The sequence below is a fragment of the Chelonia mydas genome, chromosome 5, assembly GCF_015237465.2.
Source record: "Chelonia mydas isolate rCheMyd1 chromosome 5, rCheMyd1.pri.v2, whole genome shotgun sequence".
NCBI classification, from domain to species: Eukaryota; Metazoa; Chordata; order Testudines; family Cheloniidae; genus Chelonia; species Chelonia mydas.
The window spans coordinates 43,274,585-43,296,748 of NC_051245.2; the positions used below are offsets into that span (position 1 = coordinate 43,274,585).

The 22,164-nt window shown below is 41.9% G+C and overlaps 1 protein-coding gene across 1 annotated transcript in view; it reads right to left on the reverse strand.

The window, feature by feature from the left end:
* THBS4 (thrombospondin 4) overlaps positions 1-22,164 on the reverse strand; it is a 55,828-nt gene that overhangs the window by 27,409 nt on the left and 6,255 nt on the right. Inside the window, exons 2-9 of the mRNA XM_007059014.3 lie at positions 21,825-22,025; positions 16,793-17,040; positions 15,553-15,658; positions 10,605-10,687; positions 9,675-9,726; positions 7,619-7,791; positions 2,611-2,748; positions 754-831 (exon numbers count right to left, since the gene is read on the reverse strand). Of these exons, the coding sequence (XP_007059076.1) occupies positions 754-831; positions 2,611-2,748; positions 7,619-7,791; positions 9,675-9,726; positions 10,605-10,687; positions 15,553-15,658; positions 16,793-17,040; positions 21,825-22,025 (1,079 nt within the window). The remainder of the gene's footprint in view (positions 1-753; positions 832-2,610; positions 2,749-7,618; positions 7,792-9,674; positions 9,727-10,604; positions 10,688-15,552; positions 15,659-16,792; positions 17,041-21,824; positions 22,026-22,164) is intronic.

Genomic DNA, 22,164 nt, shown 5'->3' on the forward strand with positions numbered 1-22,164 from the left:
CATCTCATAGTGAAACAGCATTTAGCAGTAGGCTAAAGTGGTGTGAAAGGCCCAAAATGTATTAAAAGGAGCTTCCACGCCTTTTCTCCTCCTTTCACTCCTCTCATTCCACTTTTACTTCCACTCTGCTCACTCTTCTGTAATATAGCAGCTACATTTAACACCTATACTATTTGGTAGCTGTATCATTCCTCCTCTGCCCTGACTTCCCCTATATACTATGATGATTGAGAGAGAGAGAGAGAGAGAGATGGAGAGGTTGCCCCTACCTACAGGGCACCAGGAGGAATTGCTGGCTTCCAGTCTTGTTGCAGCTACCCCCAGTGGGGAGTGAAGATGTATCTTTTCAGAGGATGCCCCACCGCAAATACTTGCACAATTGCCAGAACTCCCTGCAACTGCAGGGGATGAAGGGGAGACTGCTGTCATTGCTGGGTAAAGAGGAGAGGATGAGCTGTAGCTCACGAAAGCTTATGCTCAAATAAATTTGTTTATCTCTAAGGTGCCACAAGTCCTCCTTTTCTTTTTGCGGATACAGAGTAACACGGCTGCTACTCTGAAACCTGTCATGAAGCCATGCTAATTGTTCATTAAACACTGGTTGTTTTAACTTTTAGGGAGGAGATGGGATTCTTTTTGTTTAGATAGTCAAAAGACATAATACAGAGGTTATCTCAAACCAGAACCACAGATCCAAATCACAGCCTGATGTAAATGATCAGTTTTGAAAACAGTAAATGAAAGGGTACTTACCATGGTGTTTATGCACTGGGAATTTGGAATACACCCTCCATTTTGGCCATTATTACATTCATCAATATCCAAGCAGACCTAACACAACAAAATAAGGATCCTATAATAAAAAGCTAGTGAACCTTAGATCCAAGTGTGAAGGGAAATCACCCACTGACCACCTTCAAAGGCTTTGGAAACATGAACAAGCATGTTCAATATGGCATTCAATCTAAATCAGAAATGGAGGAAGGGGGATCCAAGGGTTAGGATGCTGGCCTGTGACCCAGGAGACCTGGATTCACATTCCTGCTCCACTACAGACTTTGTCTGTGACTGCGAACAAGTGACTTGGCCTCTCTGTGCCACCGTTCCCAGTCTGTAAGGTGGGGGTAGTGGTACTTCCCTACCACACAGAAGTGTTGTGATGCTAAATCAATTTTTGTTTGGTTTAATACAGCCAATATTTTTAGAGCCAGTTTAATTACAAAGAACTTCTTCCCAGTTAATGGACCTTGTATCTGCATAATGACTTTTGGCACTGCTTCTGAGGTAGCGCATTTCTTCCTTTTTTTTTTTTTATAGCATAACTCAGCCTCAGAGGAAATCTAATTTGGCCCTATAAATAGAGTGGCATTAACTTTTTCTTTTAAAATTACTTATTTTGTGTTTTATCTGTGATGGAAAAGCAGACTATCTCTTAACAACTGCAAACAAAATGGCCATCTATAACAGCATAGAGCAGCGGTTCTCAAACTGGGTTGGGAGGGTCCCCAAAGTGGGTCACGACCCCATTTTAATGGGGTTGCCAGGACTGGCTTAGACTCGCTGGGGCCCAGGACCAAAGCCAAAGCTGAGGGCTTCAGGGCTTAAGTTACAAGCCCCCTGCCCGGGGCTGAAGCCCTTGGGCTTCGGCTTTGGCCCCCCACCCAGGTGGTGGGCTCAGACTTTGGCTTTGCCCCCCCAACCCCCACCCAGGGCAGTGGGACTCAGAGGGGGTGGGGAGAGGGGCTCAGGCTTCGGTCCCCCTCCTGGGGTCATGTAGTAATTTTTGTTGTCAGAAGGGGTCGTGGTGCAATGAAGTTTGAGAACCCCTGCCATAGAGTCTGTCCTAAACTAATGCCCTGTTAAATTTCCTATACATGATGAGTGTAACATCAACGTAACATATTACTATGTACAATGTGGAAGAACCAATTACTAAATTTTCTCACCTATATGCTCTGTTGCTTTTTTAGTCTGTTTGTGATACTTCTGAGAAACTCCTATAGAATTTAATGGGGTCTTAACCAGTAGGGTTCTATAGAAATTACACTAAAACCTATAGGGCTGTATTCGTATAGGAATGCGAAGCAGCCATGAACCTGGCAGATCTGGCCGACTGAAGTCTCTCCGAACCTAGGGGAGCCCATGTGAGGTGTAGCTGCCACTATAGTGACACTCAGGACTCAGCTCAGAATCTGGTCTATAGAGTTGTACGAAACATGACAACTTTACTGTAAGTTTTATGAACCATCCTATAGAAATCTACGGAAGGAAAAAAAATCTCTTTTACAAGATATCATATGGACCTACAGAAAATTTGGCATTTTCTATCAAATCCTACAGGATGTTTCCCATTAGCTAAGGCTTTCTCCTGTCTCTCCTTCACCCCACATTAACCTGTTGTTATGGCTGTTAAAGTCAGGGACAAAATGATGAAGCCATCTATTCAATAACGCTACACTCTGCTGGGCTGCCCAAAACACTTGTAATTTTATTGAATGAAAAATAATTAGAATGTTTAATAGTTTTGTTTTAAACTGTATTTGGAAAGCAGAAGTGATATCAAACCAGCCTCTCACACCGGAGATGGCGGTGTGTCTGGCTGCCACTCACCTGCTTATTGTTCTTGGCAGTATTGATCCCCACCCCCTGAACTGTCTGTCCTGTGTATCCTGGGGGGCAAGCCTCACATCTGAAGCCTGGAACAATGTTCACACAGCGTACCCCAGGGAAGCACGGGCTATAGCGGCACTAAAAAGACACAAATGAATCATTGAACCTGCATCAGTGAGTCAATAACATTCTGTTGATCTCAGATTCCAAAACATGGCCTTTTAAAGCGGCACTTAAATAATATTGAATTGTATAGTTGTCCTAGAAGTCTCAAACCATGAGCTCAACTCTCCCCTCAGTTGTATGGGTTCAACTCCTGCTGAAGTCTGACCAAGTACCACTTGAATGGACATGACCGAAAAAAGTAGAAAGCCCTGTAATAGCAGCAGTCATTAGATCACTGGGGAATGACTGTCCACCTGTATTCAATGCACATATAAATAGCAGCATTTTGCTGTTTGTATTTGATATAATACAGGGGGGAAAACGTAACCTGAAAATGAATTAGTTAAAATGGCAGATGCCCCGTTGCAGTCCTGCCCCTGTCCAGTATATGTCAAATACTAACACCATTTGTTAATTGGCAGACAAATCCTGAATATGTTAATTTTTCAACTCCCTAGATAGGCACCACACTTTAGAAAAGATGCGGACAAACTGGAGAGAGACCAGAGGAGAACAATGAAAATGATAAAAGGTTAGAAAACTGAGTTATGAGGAAAGGTTAAAGAAACTAGGCATGTTTAGTCTTGAAAAAAGAAGACTCAAAGGGACAGCCTTCAAATATGTTAAGGGCTGTTATAATGAGGACGGCGATCAATTGCTCTCCATGTTCACTGAAGGTAGGTTAAGAAGTAATCAACATATAAACATTATATATATATTGTAACAGACTACTAAACACAAAATTTGGAGAAATAAATCATGCTTTGGAGCCTAATAGAATAAAAGATTTTATGAAAGCATAATCTGCAATGTGAATTTAAATGTAAGACAGACATCTTGCTCATTAGGCCCAATGTAGCTCCTGATTTGAAAAAGTAGATTTCTTTTTAGCCAGTAGAGGGAGCTCAAACAATGTCATTATTAATAGAAGAGACATGCAGTTCAAAATACATATTAAGACAATATTTTAAGGTTGTGCGGTACATCCCCAAACAAATCAGCAACGCTTCCTCCTGGGTTGATGTTAAGAGGCCTTACTAGAGAGATGTTAACAGTCTCAAGGCTCAGACAGGGATGAGGATGGCTCCCAGTTGGAATTCTAGATTCCTTTTTAACAGTTATTGAATACAAAACTCCTATTTAAATGCCCTGGTTTCATGATGTGCAGAAGCAGTTAACGTATCATTGTGTCTCCCTCTGTAAAGTGTCCTTCCTGGACAACTGGACAGTTTCGGTGTGGGTAAGGCCATAGAGAGCATTCCATTGGTTCAAATGCACCCCACATTTAGCCTAGTGTGACAACTCATCCCTAACTGGGTGGGACAGTCCCAAAATGTACATTTCAAGTCCCAGGACCAGGCTGAATGAATCTGGAACAGCATTTGTCCTGGATTCCCTGCAGCACCACTCTGCGCCTACTCAAGGGCAGTGCCAGATTCTTCCCAGTGGGGGGGCTTAGTCCTGCCCCCTCTGTGGTCCCATCCCCTGAACCTTCTCTTATACTGAGGCCCCACCCGCTAGTCAGGCCAGAAGCCAGAGCCAAGCAGTAGTAAGAGCTGCCCAGGGAGCCCGGGCTGCTGTGGGGAACCCCAGAGTCCCAGACCCTTCACCTATCCAGGGTGGTGTGCCCTGAGGGGGTGGGGACATGGGCCAAGGGCTGCTCTGGGGCACCACAGCCCCCCACCCAGGGCTGGTAGAGCAGAGGTTCCCAAACTGTGGGGTGCGCGGAGGAATGTTTGGGGGCAGGGGTGGCAGGGCCCAGGCCAGCCCCATGGGGGGCAGGAAGTGATCACCACCCAGCCCCGGTTGGCCCCCATCTCTGCTCTGGCCCCATCCCCATCAGTAGCCCTGCTTCCAGCTCCAGCTCTGGCGGGGTTGGTGCAGACAGGGATGGGGGGAGCACAACAGTGAAAAGTTTGGGGACTGCTGAGTTAGAGGGTCCAGGGCTCCCCACAGTAGCTTGGGCTCCCTGGGTGGTTCTTACCAATGCCTGGTTCCAGCTTCCGGCCTGTCCAGAGGGCGGGGCCTTGGGGAAGAGGCGGAGCAGGGGGTGGGGCTCCTGTATTTGTCTCATTTTTGCATTTTGAAAAGGTGGCCACCCTAATTTAGCCAAACAAAAGTTATCATTTGATGGCCTATGTGAGATGAGTTGTAGGCATTATTCCAGTTTTTAACAGACGTGCTCTTGTAAAGAAAAAGTCCCACATTGATTGGCAATTTATTGGCCCTATCAGCATAAAGGTGAAGGTCTGAATGGGCATGGCGTGTGTCTGTTCTATATCTTTTTGGCAAAAATTTCACCACTGTTTCTGACACTAACTCAGCTCCACCATGGTGGGGCACTAGTGCCTGTATTTTTAACACTGTGTGATCTGACCATGTTCAAAGCAAGTCTGAACCACTCGTGTTGAACACACTAGCAACCAGTCTGGATTAGTCCTCCCACAACTTCTACCATTGGTAGAGCTGCTCCAGTGGTAGTAACAGGATTTTTGCTTAAAATCACCAGGGCAGGGAAGGCTCTGGAGACTGAAGTTCCCTTGCACACCTACCATAGGTAAGGACAAGGTCCATCCAGGTGTGGACTGAGTCAGAGTAGCAAGGCAGTGTGAGGAAGCTGTTTGTGCTATGCCTATTGGACCAGATTTACAAACCCAGACCTCCATTTTTGTGCTTGACATAACAGTAGGCACAATTCATGTGATGTTTAAGCACCTGACTCCACCCACAAATGAGGTAACTGCAACATACATTCAATTTCTTCAACTTAGTTTTCCCTCTATGAGGTTCTTTTAATAAATGGACACAAATAGACTCATGCACCTTCTCTCTCTGACTTGCACACACAACATCAACCAGCAATCAAAACAACTATCAAATACTCAAGCTATTTCTCCTGCTGGCTGCGGAGGAAGAAAGAGAGATTGTTATTTCTATTTTTAATTACTTGGGAGGTGCTTAGACGCTATGATGTACACCTGTAGATTAAACACTTAAGCCTATGTCTACGCTGCAGTTGGGTGGGGAGATTCCCAGTGCGGGTAGACAGACAGCCTAGCACTAAAAATAGCAACATGAGCATTACTGCACGGGGGCCGGCTCAGGCTAGCCTCCCAAGTCCAAGCCCACTCAACGTCGGGGCTCAGGCAGCTAGCCCAAGCAATCACCAGTGCCCCAACAGCCACACTGTTATTTTTAGCGTGCTAGCTCAAGCAGATCTCGCACAGTCTGTCCACCTGTGCTGGGAATCACAGTTGCAGCTCCCCATGGGTATGTCTACACTGCAGACCAAGCCCCATTCTGTCTGCACACAAACCAGTCTGACTTGGTCAGCAAATACTCAGAACCCAGGTCCATGGACACTGCTAGTGGGGTGGGTGGGAGCCCGAGTCCTACTGTGACTCGGGTCCAAAAACTGCTGTTTTGCAGTGTGGACGCAGCTCAGACTACAGATTTGAGTCAGTAGCTCTGTGTAGTGCAGTATAGATGCATTAGGAATAGCTGTGAAACCCAGGCCCAGCATTTGTAAGCCCAGGTTTACCATGCAGTGTGGATGCTCAAGAGTGGTCTTGGAAACACCGAGTCCACAAGCCTGGGTCCCACAGAGGGTTTACAATGCAGTGTAGAAATACCCTCTAAGTGACTAGACAGTCTGCAAATAACTGCAGACATAAATCTGCAGGTATAAAAACAGAAGCCTGTTAAATATTGCCTGAAAAGTAAATGTTTGTGCCTTTTTTTATGCTTCTTTATGATATACAAAGAAGGTGTACAATTTTATTTCCCCCTTCAAAATATCAGGAATATTGAGTGCTTTTTTTATTGAGTGGCTTTTTGAAAATGTGGGTTGGGAGCTTTTTCAGCCCTCAGTTGAAAGGGAGTGGGAGTGTTGAATTTTTAACAAAGGAAGCTCTCCTCCCACCAAACTGTTTTGAGTTAAGTAAGTGCTGCAGCCAACCAAAATACAAAGAATCTGATTCTCCGCTCCATTACACCATATTTTTTCCCAACAGCAATCAGTATAAAGAAGTGGAAAATTAGGACCAAGGAAGTGTGGGTGGTGGATGGTGAGGTTTTTTGTTTTTTTGTTTTTTTTTAAACACTTCTGAATAATTCTTACTTCCTCTTTCGATTAATCAGGTTTCATTTGCTTGGTTTTTCAGATGTCATTAATCTGTTAATTCTCAAGTCTCCAATGGTGAACAAAACCTGACTTTCTAATGTAGAACCACTCTCCCTCCCACAAAAATATAAAAATAATCCTTTTAGGTTTTCTTTATACATCATAAAGAAGCAAGAAAGGGCACCATCCCAATGTTTATTCCTTTGCAATTGACCTTTACAGCTGAATTGAAAATCTGGCCAATTTTGTGAATAAACTGACTTCAGTCTCCAAGGCTGTTAAACTGAAACTTTTTATGAGCACTGAAATTCAGAGAAATAAAATCCACATCGACAGGAAGTGCTTCTGCAGTTCTGCCCCATAACTGATGAAATTTAATCTTTTTGTGGAATCCCAATAACTGTGTCAATAGCTCTGCCCTTTCGATGTAACATTCAGAGAGGAGTAAAATGAAAATACGTACTGCAGATACTTGAAAAATAAATACAGTAGTCTTGAGTCACCACAGTATAACTCCAAATTTTCACCCATGTAACTTCACTGACAACAATGGAGTCATGGCAACATACCTCTGGTGTAATGGAGTGGAGAACTGGGCCCAGGATTTATTAATATTCAGTGTGCATCCAGTTAGCGAATGGTGCAGAAAGCAAGAGTCAGCGGCCCATTTATGTGAGAAATGAGTTGGGATTTTTTTCTTTTTACAAGTCAATATTTTACCTCATCGATATCTGAGCATGTAACTCCATTTCCTGTGAACCCTTCGGGACAGGGCCCACACTGAAATCCATCTGCTGTCTCTGTGCACCTGACCCCAATGGAACAGGAGTTGGCTTCGCATTTGGGTTTAGGGGGCACTGGGGGAAGAGTTGGAAAGTTTGTAGCTCCCAAACCTTTGAGTAGAAAGAACAGCAGTTTTAGTGATTCAAGGAAATATCCATCATGCATTTCAATTGGCAAGTGTTCTAGGAGATACTTAATCCACTGCTCAGCAGTGGGATTGTGTTTCTGCATCATAAATATCCTTTACGTTGGCTGGTCTGCGGAAGTAGCAACTTCTTGGATTGTGATTGAGGAGACTTTTGTTTGGGAACTGATCAAGAACCTGCAGAATAGTGGAGGTTAAGGCTATGTTGCATATGTCACAGTGATATGAATGTCTTTCTGCTGAGTTAGTCCCAAAGCAGATTTATAAATTTATAACTTCTGATGTTGGCCAGAGCAAAGCAATAAGTGCAGGTTAGAGTGACCTAACAAGGACAAATGGGGAACAGGTCCCAGAGGGATTATAGGTTGATGGTACTATTGGAAAGACAAGGTGAGCCATTACTCTGGCTAAATCAGCAATGCTGCCCTCAGTGTAAAAAACAGAGCTATTATTTCACCTCAGAGAGATGAGAATTTACGAGGAATGAAAAAAGGGGAGGGAGGAGGAAGCAAGTGGCAGCATATTGAATATGTGACAGAGTATCCAGAACATTGTTTCATATACTGAGAGACTGACCAGAGGGGGAAAGGAAAAATCTGGGAGAATGAGACAGGTGCCAGAATGGTACCAATGCATATAATTTATCCCTTCAGCTGATTAACACAGTGCAGGTTTTAAAGAAACTTCCTGTGGCTCTAGTCTGTGTCTCACATGTTTGAAAACTAAGCTAGCTGAAGCTTAATCAAGGTGAGATTCAGTGGGGGGCTGATAGTATGGGAAAAGCTATTGGAAGATCTGGCAACAATTATTCCTACTCCTCTGAATAAGGGGGTGTGTCCTCTGTTGGTAAAAGAGTTGGCATTTAGCGGAACTGTTGGATTCCCAGCCATGAATTCTAGCTATTCCCAGCTAGAATTCCCAGGATTCTTCAGAAAGGCTTTTATAATTCTCTCTGTTTGGCCAGGAGATTGCCCATTTATTTTGAATACAGACCTTGCTACTGTACATATACCTATGTCACCTCAGGATTAGACTACTTCAATGCAAGGTTCATATAGATTCCCTAAATCAGCCTGGCAATGCGAGCTGGCGCCGAAAGTGGCTATTGGTTTGTTCATCTATTCTACTAAGGTTCTTAACAACATGCATATTAAGCAGTGTATCTCCCAGGGACCATGTGGCACCGGTGGTCCACGATCTGCATGCAGGTAGAATCTGAGGTGCTGAGGTGCACATAGTGGGTTTTAGAAAGATAAGGTGGGTGAGGTAATATCTTTACCTCACCCACTTTGTCTCTCTAATATCCTGGGACCAACACAGCTACAATAATACTACATACATAGTAAGTTTTGACCTTCCTACTGGGGATTCCCTCCATCTCTCCCCGCACGAAATACCGTTAAAACAGTGATCACCAAAGGTGCTGGAACACCATCACTTGAAAAGAGAGGGAACTGCTATCAGGGTAATCTTTGATGGGCTCTCCACTAGAACTGAACTGACTCTTGGTCTGAAATAGTCTGAATGCAATTACCTTCCTGGCATGCTAAAAGGCTAAGCTCCTGGGGTAGGGGCATGATGAGGGCTGCTTGTTTTGGATGAGATAGAGTATTGTTTGGTTTTGACTGGTTATTTTCTGGTTTTGGGGGGAGCGGAAGCTTTAGGCTTTACCCCAATAGGAATCTATTTTTAACTTAAGTCAAAGATGCCTAGAGCCCAGAAGAATAGGCTTGTTTTTCAATACTTCCTATAAATCAAATCGTGGCAATCCAGTGAGGATTGTTTTAAAACAATTGCAAATCTTATGTGGTCCTCTCTTAATTTTATAGGAAATACAGGAATACTTACCACATGCCTGGCATTCTGCTATAGTATTTCTCAAAAAAGTTGTTTCCTTGATCTTTAGGGTACAGAAAATATGTATTAGTTGGGTGACTAACTTGGGCCTGGCTGCCCATAGCAGCATTATATCTTGTCTAGACGTTAATAAAATCACTAAACATACACAAAGTACCTTATAATGACAGGGTCTGATTTTGCAGATGCTTACTCCCAAGCATGGTGCTACTTAGCATGAGTAGTCCTATCATCTTCTGTAGAGAACTACTCTACACAGATTGTACATTGACTTCCATAGGGCTACTCATGGTGGTAAGATTTATGGCCACGATTTAGTCCATCCCTATTCAGCAAAGCACTTAGTAGGTGCTTAACTTTAGGCATGTGTTTAGATCCCATTGACTTAAATGGGACTTAAGCATGTGCCTACAGTTCAGCATGTGCTTGAGCACTTTGCTGAATAGAGGTAGACTTAAGCATATGCCTAAATGCTTTGCTGAACTGGGGCCTAAGTGCTGTAGAAAGTGTTTGCAGAATCAGGCCCATAGTTAGTAAAAGATATTTAGCACATCAGTAAAACACTAGCGACTTCACCCCAGTGAGGCAAATAGTGCAATTAGTTTCCTTTTCATGTGCAAGACTACTATTATCTAGCTAGCCAATGGGCTAGAATAGTAGCTACAGCTCTTCTGCACTCTGAATGGAGGGGTTTCTGGTGAATGGAGCTATATAAGTGGGCCATCTCCTGCCCCACCTCTAGTGGCCCCTCCACAACATGCCCGAAGGTGTAGGTCCCCTACAGGGTCATTTCATTCCCACTGCACAGACAGAAAGCTTTGTACAGGAGCTTCACACTTAGGTAAATTCTGCCCTAAAGCTGCACAAAGCAGTGCTCTAATCTGGATTTGAGGTATTCGTGCTGAAAGCCTCATATAGTACCTGCTGTCTCAGAAGGTCTTTCACATCTCCTAGTATTTGGTTCATTTGCATCACGTGACCCATGAATTGCCTATTAAAATCATCTGTAGGGACAACAAAAATGAGAAGTCATGCACAACGTTAGTAGCTTTTTGTTCCTTTGCCAAGATCAGCATTGAAATCTGAACTGAAACCATCTTAGAGGATGAGCTAGAGCAGATAACTCATAATATCTTAGCATCAGTAGGGAGGGAACACAATGGAAATACAATAGCTTTAATTTTTAGGAAAGCATCTGTGTGAACTCAATATTCTTCAAAAATACTGGATTCAAAGCACTGAAGATTGAACTCCTTTTTAGCCACACAACAGGGACAGCAAAGGCAGAGGAAATGCAAACTTCTCCACATTGGTGCAACATGGTGGGAGAACCATCTTCAAGAGTTAGAGGACAGTTATAGCTCCATGCCCATTCAATGTCTGGACTCTTTGCTGATACTGTCAACAAGTACACCAGTTAGAACCAGCTGTGTTGCTGGCTCCACTAGGAACCAGACTGAGATGACTAATCTCAGGCAAGGTGACCATATTTTCAAAATAAAAAGGAGACACTTCTGTGGTGGTGGTTTTTAGGGTCACAAAATAGCCATGCAAAAGAAATGTGTGCTGATACCACTACTGCCCATTTCTGACTCAGCAGCAGCATGTGCATATTTCTCAGAGTGGAGGACTTTTTCCATTTACTGAATGTTCTGAATGAGTTTATCATGATGCACTGGACATGTCAATAAATTCACTGTGAGTCAAAGAACAGATTTGACAGTATCTACATTCATTTGACTTTTCTTTCCACTCTGAACACTGTTCATCACACTGAAAGCTAGTTCCCTGGGACTGTTTGTTCCTGGTAGACATAGATCAAATTCTGCTCAGTAGAGCAGTATATCTTGAATATATATTTTGTTATTATTATATATTATATATATAAATTTTGATAGTCTAAATTAAAATTGAAGACATTTCAGGTGTCCAGAAATAAGTTTGGGGGACGCCAGGATACCAGATGAAAAGCCAGGCCTCTCATGGCAAAACTAAGACACATGGTTACTTTAACTTCAGGGCACCCTAAAGCCATCAAATGGTATCAACAACTAGTCACTACCCATCTGGCCTGGATTTGAACTGATGAGAGGTGAAACACCTAGTATCTCCAAATTAGTGCTTTCTGACCCATCTCACTGTGTGTCTGTATATAACTCTCACACAAGGTTATTCAATCAAGTGCCAATTAATTTACTCCTTTGTTAATTTAAATCTAGATATCTGCAAAATTCACAAGATATGTATTGATATTTTTGCATTCTAAGCAGGTAGAGTATTTTGAAATTGTTAAATATATAGTTGCTATATGTGAGTTTACATATACTTTATTTGCTGTAGTATTGAATGCTTATATGGAAATTGATCTTATTAATGTTTACTAAATTGTTTTGTATTTCAAAGCATTTCTGGTCTGATCCGGCATGCTCAGGGGACTTGACCAATTTGACAGATACTGGCTTTTCTTCATTTCAGATTTTTCTCATCAAAATAATAAAAGAAGCTGAGGTAACCTGGAACTGCTACATCTGTTCAGTCCCAACTTTTATTTTTTTGGGAGACTTAATATCTTGGCCATTTCAAAAATACTTAAGTGTGGAACTTGGCTTGCAAGCTGTCAGGCCAGATGTAGTAACTTTTCTTTACAAAGAATTGGTTTAGCCATTATTGATTGAGATCTGCAAAAAATGTAAAATTCTTATGGTTTCAGAGGCTGCTTTGTTGCCAGCCTCTAAATCAAAAACAGATCAGGTGTGAACACTTAATTTTTGTAGACTTTTAAACCTTTAAAAGGTTTTAAAGGTGGACTAATGGCTTTTAGTGCTGTGAATTGTACAGGATGGTTTTGAAATGCCCAGATATCTAAATTTGCATGCACCAAAAATGCTTCCTGTAACATTTTTTCTTCTACATTTAAAGACAAATCCTGCCCCCATTCTGCAGTTGTAGTAGGTCCTAAACATAGGAGAATTATCAAACCTCCACTGCAAAAACCAGGCTTCAGAGAAGCTGTTAACACGGTTGTTCAGCAAGCACATGGCACAAGCAGTGTCCCATGGCAGCTTGTTCCAGGAGGGAACTGGGGCAAGCCAGAGGTGTGGCCAATAGGTATGAAACTACATGGATCTACTAGCCCAGTTCTGTGTCAGCCAAAAACCCTAAAGCAAACTAAACCAGCCAGGTTGTTGTTAAATGCCTCACCCTGGTTTTGTCTACTGTAAAAATCTACGTTTTGCTTTATATTTCTGTCCACAATGACAGGGCCCAAAACTTACACATCCAGCCCCTACCCAGGATCACTATATTCCCATCTCACATCAGCATTGCTCAAGTCTCCTGGCCAGCTAAGGAGGGTCTCAAAGGGATGCTGCTGCCATAGCTGGAGTTTGAGTAAGGAGTCCTAGGGCAGGCTATCAAGACCACTGACAGTTCTTTATCTCCCAGACTCTCCACCACTCCCATGTACAGCTCAACTTAAATGAGCGTCTCCTAAAATACATGGGTCCTATACCCATGGATGGCTAAGCATTTCCATTCCTGTTTATTCTGGCTAAATGTAGTGCATTCACTTGATACATTATTGTTGTAAAAGATACACAGTGAAACATACAGGATGTGCAATCCAGCTGAGTTAATATTGCTGTTGGAACATTTGCATCTCTTCTTTTCATGAATTTAATTATGAAGATATTATATTAACATAGGTTTTTTGCATTTAATATTATATGAATTCCATTTGAAAGTGAGTACGTGATTGAAATTGGAGGCCAGCACAAAAAGCTCATCCAGGTCTCATAAAAGGCCACATCTAACTACCAAATAGGAAAGGGTTTCACCCTTAAGTTATTAATTAGTGAACAAAAATTATAGAGATATTTCCAAAAGGGAATAATGCAAGGCCTCAGTTTGGAAATCTTGCTCACTGAGTTTTGTGTCTTTACAAGTGACAGTGCTGAATTAATTTCCTGATGTACCTGTAAGTGCATGCCAATTTAGGGGAAAGAAGAAGGAACCTTTAGTACTAAACCCCTCAAGACTTGTACATCTAAACAAAAATATAAAGTATCATGGAAATGGAAACCTGCAACAGGGGACATCTGAAGCTAAAAGCAAAGTGTATCCAGTCATCATTATTAAGGGTACGATTCTGTCATGGAAGTCATGGATTCCATGACTTTTGGGGACCTCCATGACTTCTGCAGTGGCAGGGCCAGAGCAGCGGTTAGGCCCAGGGATGTTGGAGCAGTGGTTAGCAGCCAGTACCCAGGGCTGAAGCAGCAGGAGTGGAGGGGCGGTTTGGGTCAGCCCCTGCCACAAGAGCAGCAGCGCGGCTGGAGCAGTTGCCGTGGTTGGCCCCAAGGCTGCCAGAGCAGCCGTAGGCAGCTAGACCCTGGGGCCAGTGGAGCAGCAGCCCCCATGGTCCCCCTCCGGCAGCGATCCCACTGTTAGTCGTCCCTTCCCGCCCCCTTGGTATTTTTAGTAAAGTTAGGTACTGGTCGTGGGCTTCCATGAATTTTTGTTCATTGTCCACAACCAGTCCCTGACTTTTACTTAATCATTATGAAGCTCTAACACACATACAAATAGCTGGTCAGGAATTTTTCAATGAATTTTTTTTGTCCCTCCATCAGAAAATGCTGATTTGTGGAAACAGACACCTTTCCTCTAAAAGTTTCAATTTTGATGAAATTTTCATCAGGAAGGTTCTCAGGTCCATGATGGAATTTCTGGTCAAAATGAGAGCACTTCCATCCCAGAATAGCCAACAGCTTGATGGTTAGGCACTCACCTAGGGTGTGGGTGATCCAGATTCAAGTCTCTGCTTTGGAGCAGGACATCTGAGGGCAATGCCCCAACCACCAGGCTCTAAGCTATTCAAGGGTCTCTCTCTGGTCTAGTTAGGGTGACCAGATATCCCAATTTTATAAGGACAGTCCCACTATTCGGGGCTTTGTCTTATATAGGTGCCTATTACCCCCACACCTCCATCCCAATTTTTCACACTTGCTGTGTGGTCACCTTAGTTCCACTGCAGGACAAAACCAACTTTTTAAACCTTGAAAACTTTAGTGAAACAGAATTCTTGTTTTCCAGACAGGGTACTCTTGTGTAAAAATGATGTACCCTGTCTCACAACTATATTAAATCGATCCTCATTAAAATGATTAAGGCTGTGGTTTTGCCAGGAGGTGGCAGGGGAGAGAGGGTTTGTCACAGATCCTGTATTTTTATTTACAAGGATATTTTTAGTCTTAAACTGGCCCTATTGGCTTCACTGTCTTATGTAATGTTGACATCTTGTATGCACAACATTAACCTGTTCTTCTCCTCCCTACCCCCAGACATTATGAAAACAGTCAGTTTGTCACTAAACCACTTTGCTCTGCCCTGTCTACTCCTTCCCCTCTTACTGTCTAGGAGAGCAATCACAGCAGCCCTTACCCATTTTGCTTCTCCCTACCCTTGACGACTCAATAAACAGGAACCACATTACATGTAAAAATAAATCTGTTTCAAAACCCAAAACAATTAGAGCCTCTGCTTTAAGCAGAACCATCTCACCAGCTGGGTGAGAGCCCGAGCTAAAGAGCAGTTGGATTGGCCTGTACCCCTTCAAACCAGAAAAGCCCTTTCCCAGCACCACTGACTCTCCCAAAACTGTCAGTGACTTGTTGCTTTGTTACATGCATCTGTGACTGTGTTCCCCTCCATCCTGTGACATTTAAAAAAAAATGTACATGATGTCATCATGGCCATGATTCTATCTGGTTGCCCTCATTAATTTGAATGGTTTCTTCAGGTTTATAAAATACACCGTAATTGGTTCCTCAGGGTAACTTATGGAGGCAGGGTATTGTAACTTATTTACCTGTGTTCTGAGCAGCCGGCTCAATCTGCTGAAGGAAGCAATCTTGCAGACTTGCTACTTGGGAAAGTGAGCCTTTCACTACCAGCTTCAGCTCATCCAAAGTGTCCTGGAGCAATCAGAGAAATTCACAGCATCCATCTCCAGCACAACAAAGAAACAAGCATGCAATCTTGAAATGGGGCAAGCCTCTTAACTGATGTGTGCATAGCTCTAAACCCATGTTGGATGGGCGGGGCTTAATGGCCACGCTACTGTACCTCCTAACTACTTTGGCCATTCCATAAAGTCCTTTTGACAGAATACATTGCAATGAGCTGGGCAAAACCCCACATTTTGGTTTCGCAGATTTTCACACAGGTTTGGTTTTTTGCCATTTTGAATCACATGATTTCATTCAACAAATTTCAACAATAGATATTGCTATAACAACAATACCAAAAAATTCTGTGATTTCAATGCAAAGACATTTTTTGCTTGAAAACAAAATCATGTTCACTCCAAAAAAATATATGGGTACCTTACCATTTTGTGTCATAGAAATGGGCTCCTTTTCAAGTTTGTAATAAAATGAGGAGAAAACACTCAGTTTTTGACTAGCTTTCCATTTTGTTACGAATTTGTTGCATACAACTAGTTGCAATGATGGAAGATGTTTGTGCTGTGTTCCTGAAAGATACTGCTTTCCTAGGACTGATGATATGGAAATCACAGCAAAAAATGTCAGCCCCCCCTGCTTGGAATAGCCCAGGCAGAAGTAGATAGCAAGGTTATAATCACATAGCTGGGATTTTGACTCCAGACCATTGCCAGTGTAGTTTTCCTCCTATTCCTTCCATTTCTGAATCACAGTCATTAGAGATCGAAGAGTCAAACTGCATATTTCTTGTACGCATGCACATTGAGCATACATGCAGCCTATGTATTGTTCCTACCTAAAAATCTGTAGGAAGCTACTTAGAGCTTTCATTTTTGCTGTAGGTGACAATTTACAAATTATCTGACCTTCAAGTAATACCTGACTAAAACATCTTGATTATAGTAGATTGTAAACTGGGGAAATCCCATTCCCTTTGCAATCAATGGCAAAATTCTCATTGACTTCAGTGCAGCCTGGATTTCACCCTATATCTAGAGAAGCCACCCTATTTTCCATTCATTTTACAGATTACTGTAAAACCTTTTCACTGCTAATGCACCCTCTTTCTAATTGCTCCACCTGCTCTTAAGTTTTCATACTTACCTGTGCCTTTTTAGCTAGGGTGCGAATTTCCACAGACTCTGAGCTTTGGTATAGACCTGAAAACGCTTTAGGTAGACCTTGAATGGCATCCACCTGCACGCAGTCCAGATATAACTCTGCAGTGATGGATCCCCGCTGCAGACCACTCAGCCTCAAAAGGACTGTATGGCGCTTCCCATCAGCCAGCTGGGTGTTGCTGAACATCACAGAGTTTAACTTCCCATCATTCTTCACGTAACGCAGGATGACTAGTAGAAAATACACAACGTGACTATAGGATGGTAACACAAAATGTGAGGCGTGTCCTGATAATCTCAGTGGCTGGTGACTGGAAGATCACTGTGGATACTTCTCACTGCTCTGGTTCATTTAATCATTTCAGTTTTGACAAATGTATCCCATATGCAAATATAAGCAGGGAAAATAAATTTGACATAGACTTGCAGGAAATGCAGATGGAAGAAAACTCATAGGTACAGTATTGTTGCCTACAGATCATTCTCCAGTACTTTGTTCAGGCTCATTTTAAATGACTCAAATGATGGAGCAGATGTTGTCATAAGAGGGCATAATCTAATAAAATACACATTAACAGTGGTACAGCATTTAACTGGCAATCTGCAATTAATAGTATGGCAGAATTCTATTCGACATCCTAAAAGTTATTCTGGAGCAGAAATGCATAGCTAGAGTGTAAGTTTCAGTAATAACATCTCTGCAAAGGATGCTAACACTTGTGTAGTCAAATACACTGCTAATTTTTACTTGATTCTATTTCTTGATCTGTCTTTCACCATGATGAACAGAAAATGAATACAAAAAGTAACACAGAAGAGAACGCAAACAGAGTACTAAAATCTCTCTTCTTTTAATGCTTCCTGATGAAGAGTTGTCAAGCCCCTGGCTTACCTGATGAACTCACCTGGCCCCCAGGATAGACTGCACTTCACACAAAGACACTCTTGTTATTAACTAAATTACTATATTGAAAAAAAATTTAAAAAATGAGTAAAGTTGGAAAAGAAAAATCTATCCCCTAAGGAAACTGAATCTGCAAGCGAGAATGAAACACCTCCTCGATGCCACTCAGCACTTATCCCCATGGTTACCTGCTAAACCTTCCTCTGTCCACAATCTCTTATGGGGGGCAACCTAGCTTAGCATATGTGGAGATCCATAATAGCAGCAGGGAGAACACATCTATAGCTCATACAGTTACTTTCCAAGATCCCATTGACTTAGCTTAAGTAACGTTTTTGGAATCTGGCCCTTTTTTTGTGGTATCACTCGCTCTTGCTAAGAAATCCAGATACCTGCAAACTTGGACTCTTCGGCATCTCAAGGGGATGGTAACTGTCTCAAATTTTGTTTAAAATCAAGGCTAAATACATATATAAACAATGTACTTCCTTCCTCTTTTTGAATCTTATAAAAGTGTTCAGAGGATTTTTTTTTTTTAATTGCAGCTCCTTTTTAATGGGGTAAAAGCTGCTGGAACATCCTTCCTAGCTAGTGTCCAGACTCCACATTTTACTGCTCTTGGGAATGAGAAATCTATAAGTTACCCAATGAGTCTGTGTGTGTGAGGCAGAAGGTCTGTAGGTAGGATGCAGGGAAAACTACAAAAATGCTCCCTGAATGTAAAGCCACTTGGTACATATTATGTATGATATATTTATGGTTACAACCCTCTAAAATCAAAGAAACAGGAGACTGGTGTTTAAACTCTTTGGATACTTGTAGGCAGTTACGATGACCCCTCTAGTTGTCATTTATTCTAAGGTTTGGGATTTCCACTATTCTTTTTATACTATTAATGACTCTGTGCTTCCTATGTGTTCTGAACTTCCTCAGAATTTTCTTTGGACACTACATTGATGCATTGATATAATTTCTTTTGGTAATTTCTTTAATATAAAAAAACCACCTTTTGCTCTGTTTTACTAGTATAAATCCACAGTAATTCCAATGAATCTGATTAAGTCACTTCTGATTTATACCAGTGTGTGGCCCCTTCTATCTTTAGTTTATATATCCTTTCTGGAAATCTCAGCAGTTGGAATCAATGACTCAATTATTTTCACCATTGGTACAAAAACAACCAGACATGAGATTTCCTTAGAATTACATGGGGTCATCAGTAACTTGACAAAAAGCAAGTCTGCTTGCTGGCAAACGCTGAGTTTCACTTGCCAACTCTACGTTGCAGGCATTTACTTATGTGACTTCTACGTGCATGGGGGTATATTAAAGCAGGATCCTTGGAACTGGGCCCTGCAGTCAGAATGACCGAACACAGCAGTGAGTCAGTCAGAGCGAGAAACCAGAGGACAGTGGTGGAGCACACAACTGATTGCTGGCCACCTGCCAGGATAGCTTTAGGACAGCTGAACTGTCTGGCTTGAGAGGAACATCCAAGGACTCGTTATTGGGCCAAAGCCAAAGGTCTGTCGAGGGGGCTGGAACAGTCTGTTGAAGAAGATGAGGGCAAATTTTTGATGGACCTCAGTCCCAGTTACACTTAAACCACCTGTGATCCTGCAAGTACCCTCCCACCGCCAGAACACCTCACACAGCCAACCTGCAGCTAGTGAAGTGTTCAGTTACTTGCACTGTCTGAAAAACATATTCACTGTCATTCTGGCCCCTGAAAGCCAATAAAATGGTTTGAGCTTAGAACATTTTCAGTGAAACTACAGATGCAGCATAGTAATAGATTGTGGCTCACAGAGCTGTTAAGCTATATCAGTTGTATTTATTTAGATTTTAAAAGAAACATTGCTGTAAAAGAGGTAATTCTATTATGTGAGAACAGTTTTTCTCCAAGTGCCCTTATTAGACAGTGAGCATGAGAAGTCTGTAGGACTATTTTAGCTTTTGTCTATGAAAAATGCACCAGTTTAACTAGATCAAACTAAAAAAAAATTGACCTACTTAAATAGGTGCAAACCCCTAATGTAGATACACTTAAAATGGTTCACCTCTTGCTTCTATCAAAATATCTTGCATCAGTAAGACTGACTTACACTAATTTTGATAGAAGCAAAATTTAAACCAGTTACTGTACAATGACATTAGAAGTCTACAGCAGTTTAACTAGATTGAATTAGTTAAACCAGTGCACCTTTCTGGTATAAACAAGACCTTAGTGTAGACTTAGCAAATCCAGGTTGCGGGGAAGCCATGTCCAATTATTCTGCTGTAAACCCTCACATGGACATCAATGTATTTACGATAGAATCCACAAAAACAAAACCAGAATGTGTGCAAAACATCTGGACCCCAGTTTTCAAACAGTGCACAGTCACACATAACTAACTCCTGCTTCAGGTTGTTTAGATCAACACTTGGTGCATCAGTGGAAATATTATGCCCCTATATTCTGAAGTACAAATGTTTAGATTTCACATCTTGTTTAAGAGTAGCAGCCGTGTTAGTCTGTATACGCAAAAAGAAAAGGAGTACTTGTGGCACCTAAGAGACTAACAAATTTATTTGAGAATAAGCTTTCGTGAGCTACAGCTCACTTCATCTTGTTTAGGTGTCCATTTGCCATCTGGGCCCACAATGTGCATAACAAAAAAGTCTTGAAATAATACTATATTTACTCTCAAAAGGATGCCAAATCATCCCCAGATTCCATGCAATCATCTAACTAAGATGAGCTGTAGTGAAAAGCCCCACTCCAATGAGCATTCTAACCTACTGTCCACACCTATTGTACTGCACAGTGGATATTTTCAAAGCATTTAACAAATGTTGACTAATTATACATGTGCATATCGTAGGCAAACCACACAAAAATAATGGGGGGAATAGATCTCAATGGAAAGCCCTACTGAGGAAGCTCTGTCTCTTTAACTAATCTTAAATCTGAATGTATCATATAATGGTGCTAGAGTGGCAGCCTTGTAGACTGAAGTTCTCTACGTATTCAAGAGTCCAAAAGGAAATGAGTAGTGACAGTGCAAGCTTCTCCACACTGCCCATCAATATGCCTCAATCCTGACACAGAGGGATCATCTGTAAAGATGAGAAGGTAACTCACTCTTCGTGTTCCCTATGTGCAATAGAAACATATTAAGAACCGCCAGGGAACAATTTAAACATTGTCTATAAAGCTCAAAAAGTCTGTTTCATAATTCATACCAAGAAAGATCTGAAGGCATGCAAAAGTTCTTGCAAATTAGACAGAAGTGTGACTTATTTTTTTCAACAAAAAGTATGTGTATGTGCACGTGTGTGCGTGCGTGTGTGTATATACACTGTGCCTGATTGTGCAGTTCTTACTCATTGACTTCAGGAGCAGTTTTCTGGAGCTACAGGACCAGACCTTTGGTTTTAAGGGTTTTCTCTGTATGCACCTCTGTATTTTCTAATTAAAAGATAAGTTGTTGTTTTTTTAAGTGAGTGGGAGAATTTTCCTACATCTAGCTTAGAAATATATTTGTTGAGAAATTTTAACTTTGCTCAACTCTGTACGGTGCCTCTTAATTAACTGATTCCAATAAACGGAGAACAAACATTCTCCATCGCCTGAAAGATTCTATAAGCGCTAGGAATGTTTGTCTTGCACAGTGAAATCTAAACTTCAGGTCCACAGCACAAGTACCCTTCTTTCATATGCATGAGGCAGCATGTGCGTGCGTCTGTCACATTCCCTAGTAATAAGAAGCAGTTATTGTCCCAGGGGAAAAAGAAAGGAAAATAATTTTACGTGTTTCTTTAGGAGCCATGCAGCACTTGCGTGTAGCAAGCTGGCTGGTAGAAAGTAGAGACCCCAGCTGATTTTCTCAGCATGCTGCTCCTAGTCGGCATCAGGGTAGTATCAGTGCTGTGCACGGAAGCATAAAAGGGGAGGTGAGAATGTTGCTAACATTGATATCTTCCTGAGCAGTAGAATGAGCAGGTGATGAGGAGTGAAATAAACAACAAAAGAGTAGCTGCAAATAACATTGTTTGTAAAGACCACTGCAGACATGTCAATAATTGTAGATCCATAAAATAAGGGGGTTGGGGTCAAATGACTTACCTTTATTCAATCGCCCCACCACTGTAAATTCAAAATACTTGCTGTTGTCATCTGAAGAATACAAGCCAAATACGGTGGCTGTACTCTTTGTCTGCAATTTGAATGTTGAGAGCACATATACTTCATTCAGTGTAGGATCAGCAAGCACTTGTTGTAGAAAGTTTACCAGCCTCTGGCTGGGAGATGAAAGAAGATCAAAAACTGTAAAATAAAATGATTTGGGACGTTGGTAGGTAAACTGCATATCAAATTATAGTACAATAATGACCCAGGAGAACTTCATCTAATATCCCACAATGACTTCTCTTTGGGGGATAGAAACTATTCTTTGTTGTCATGG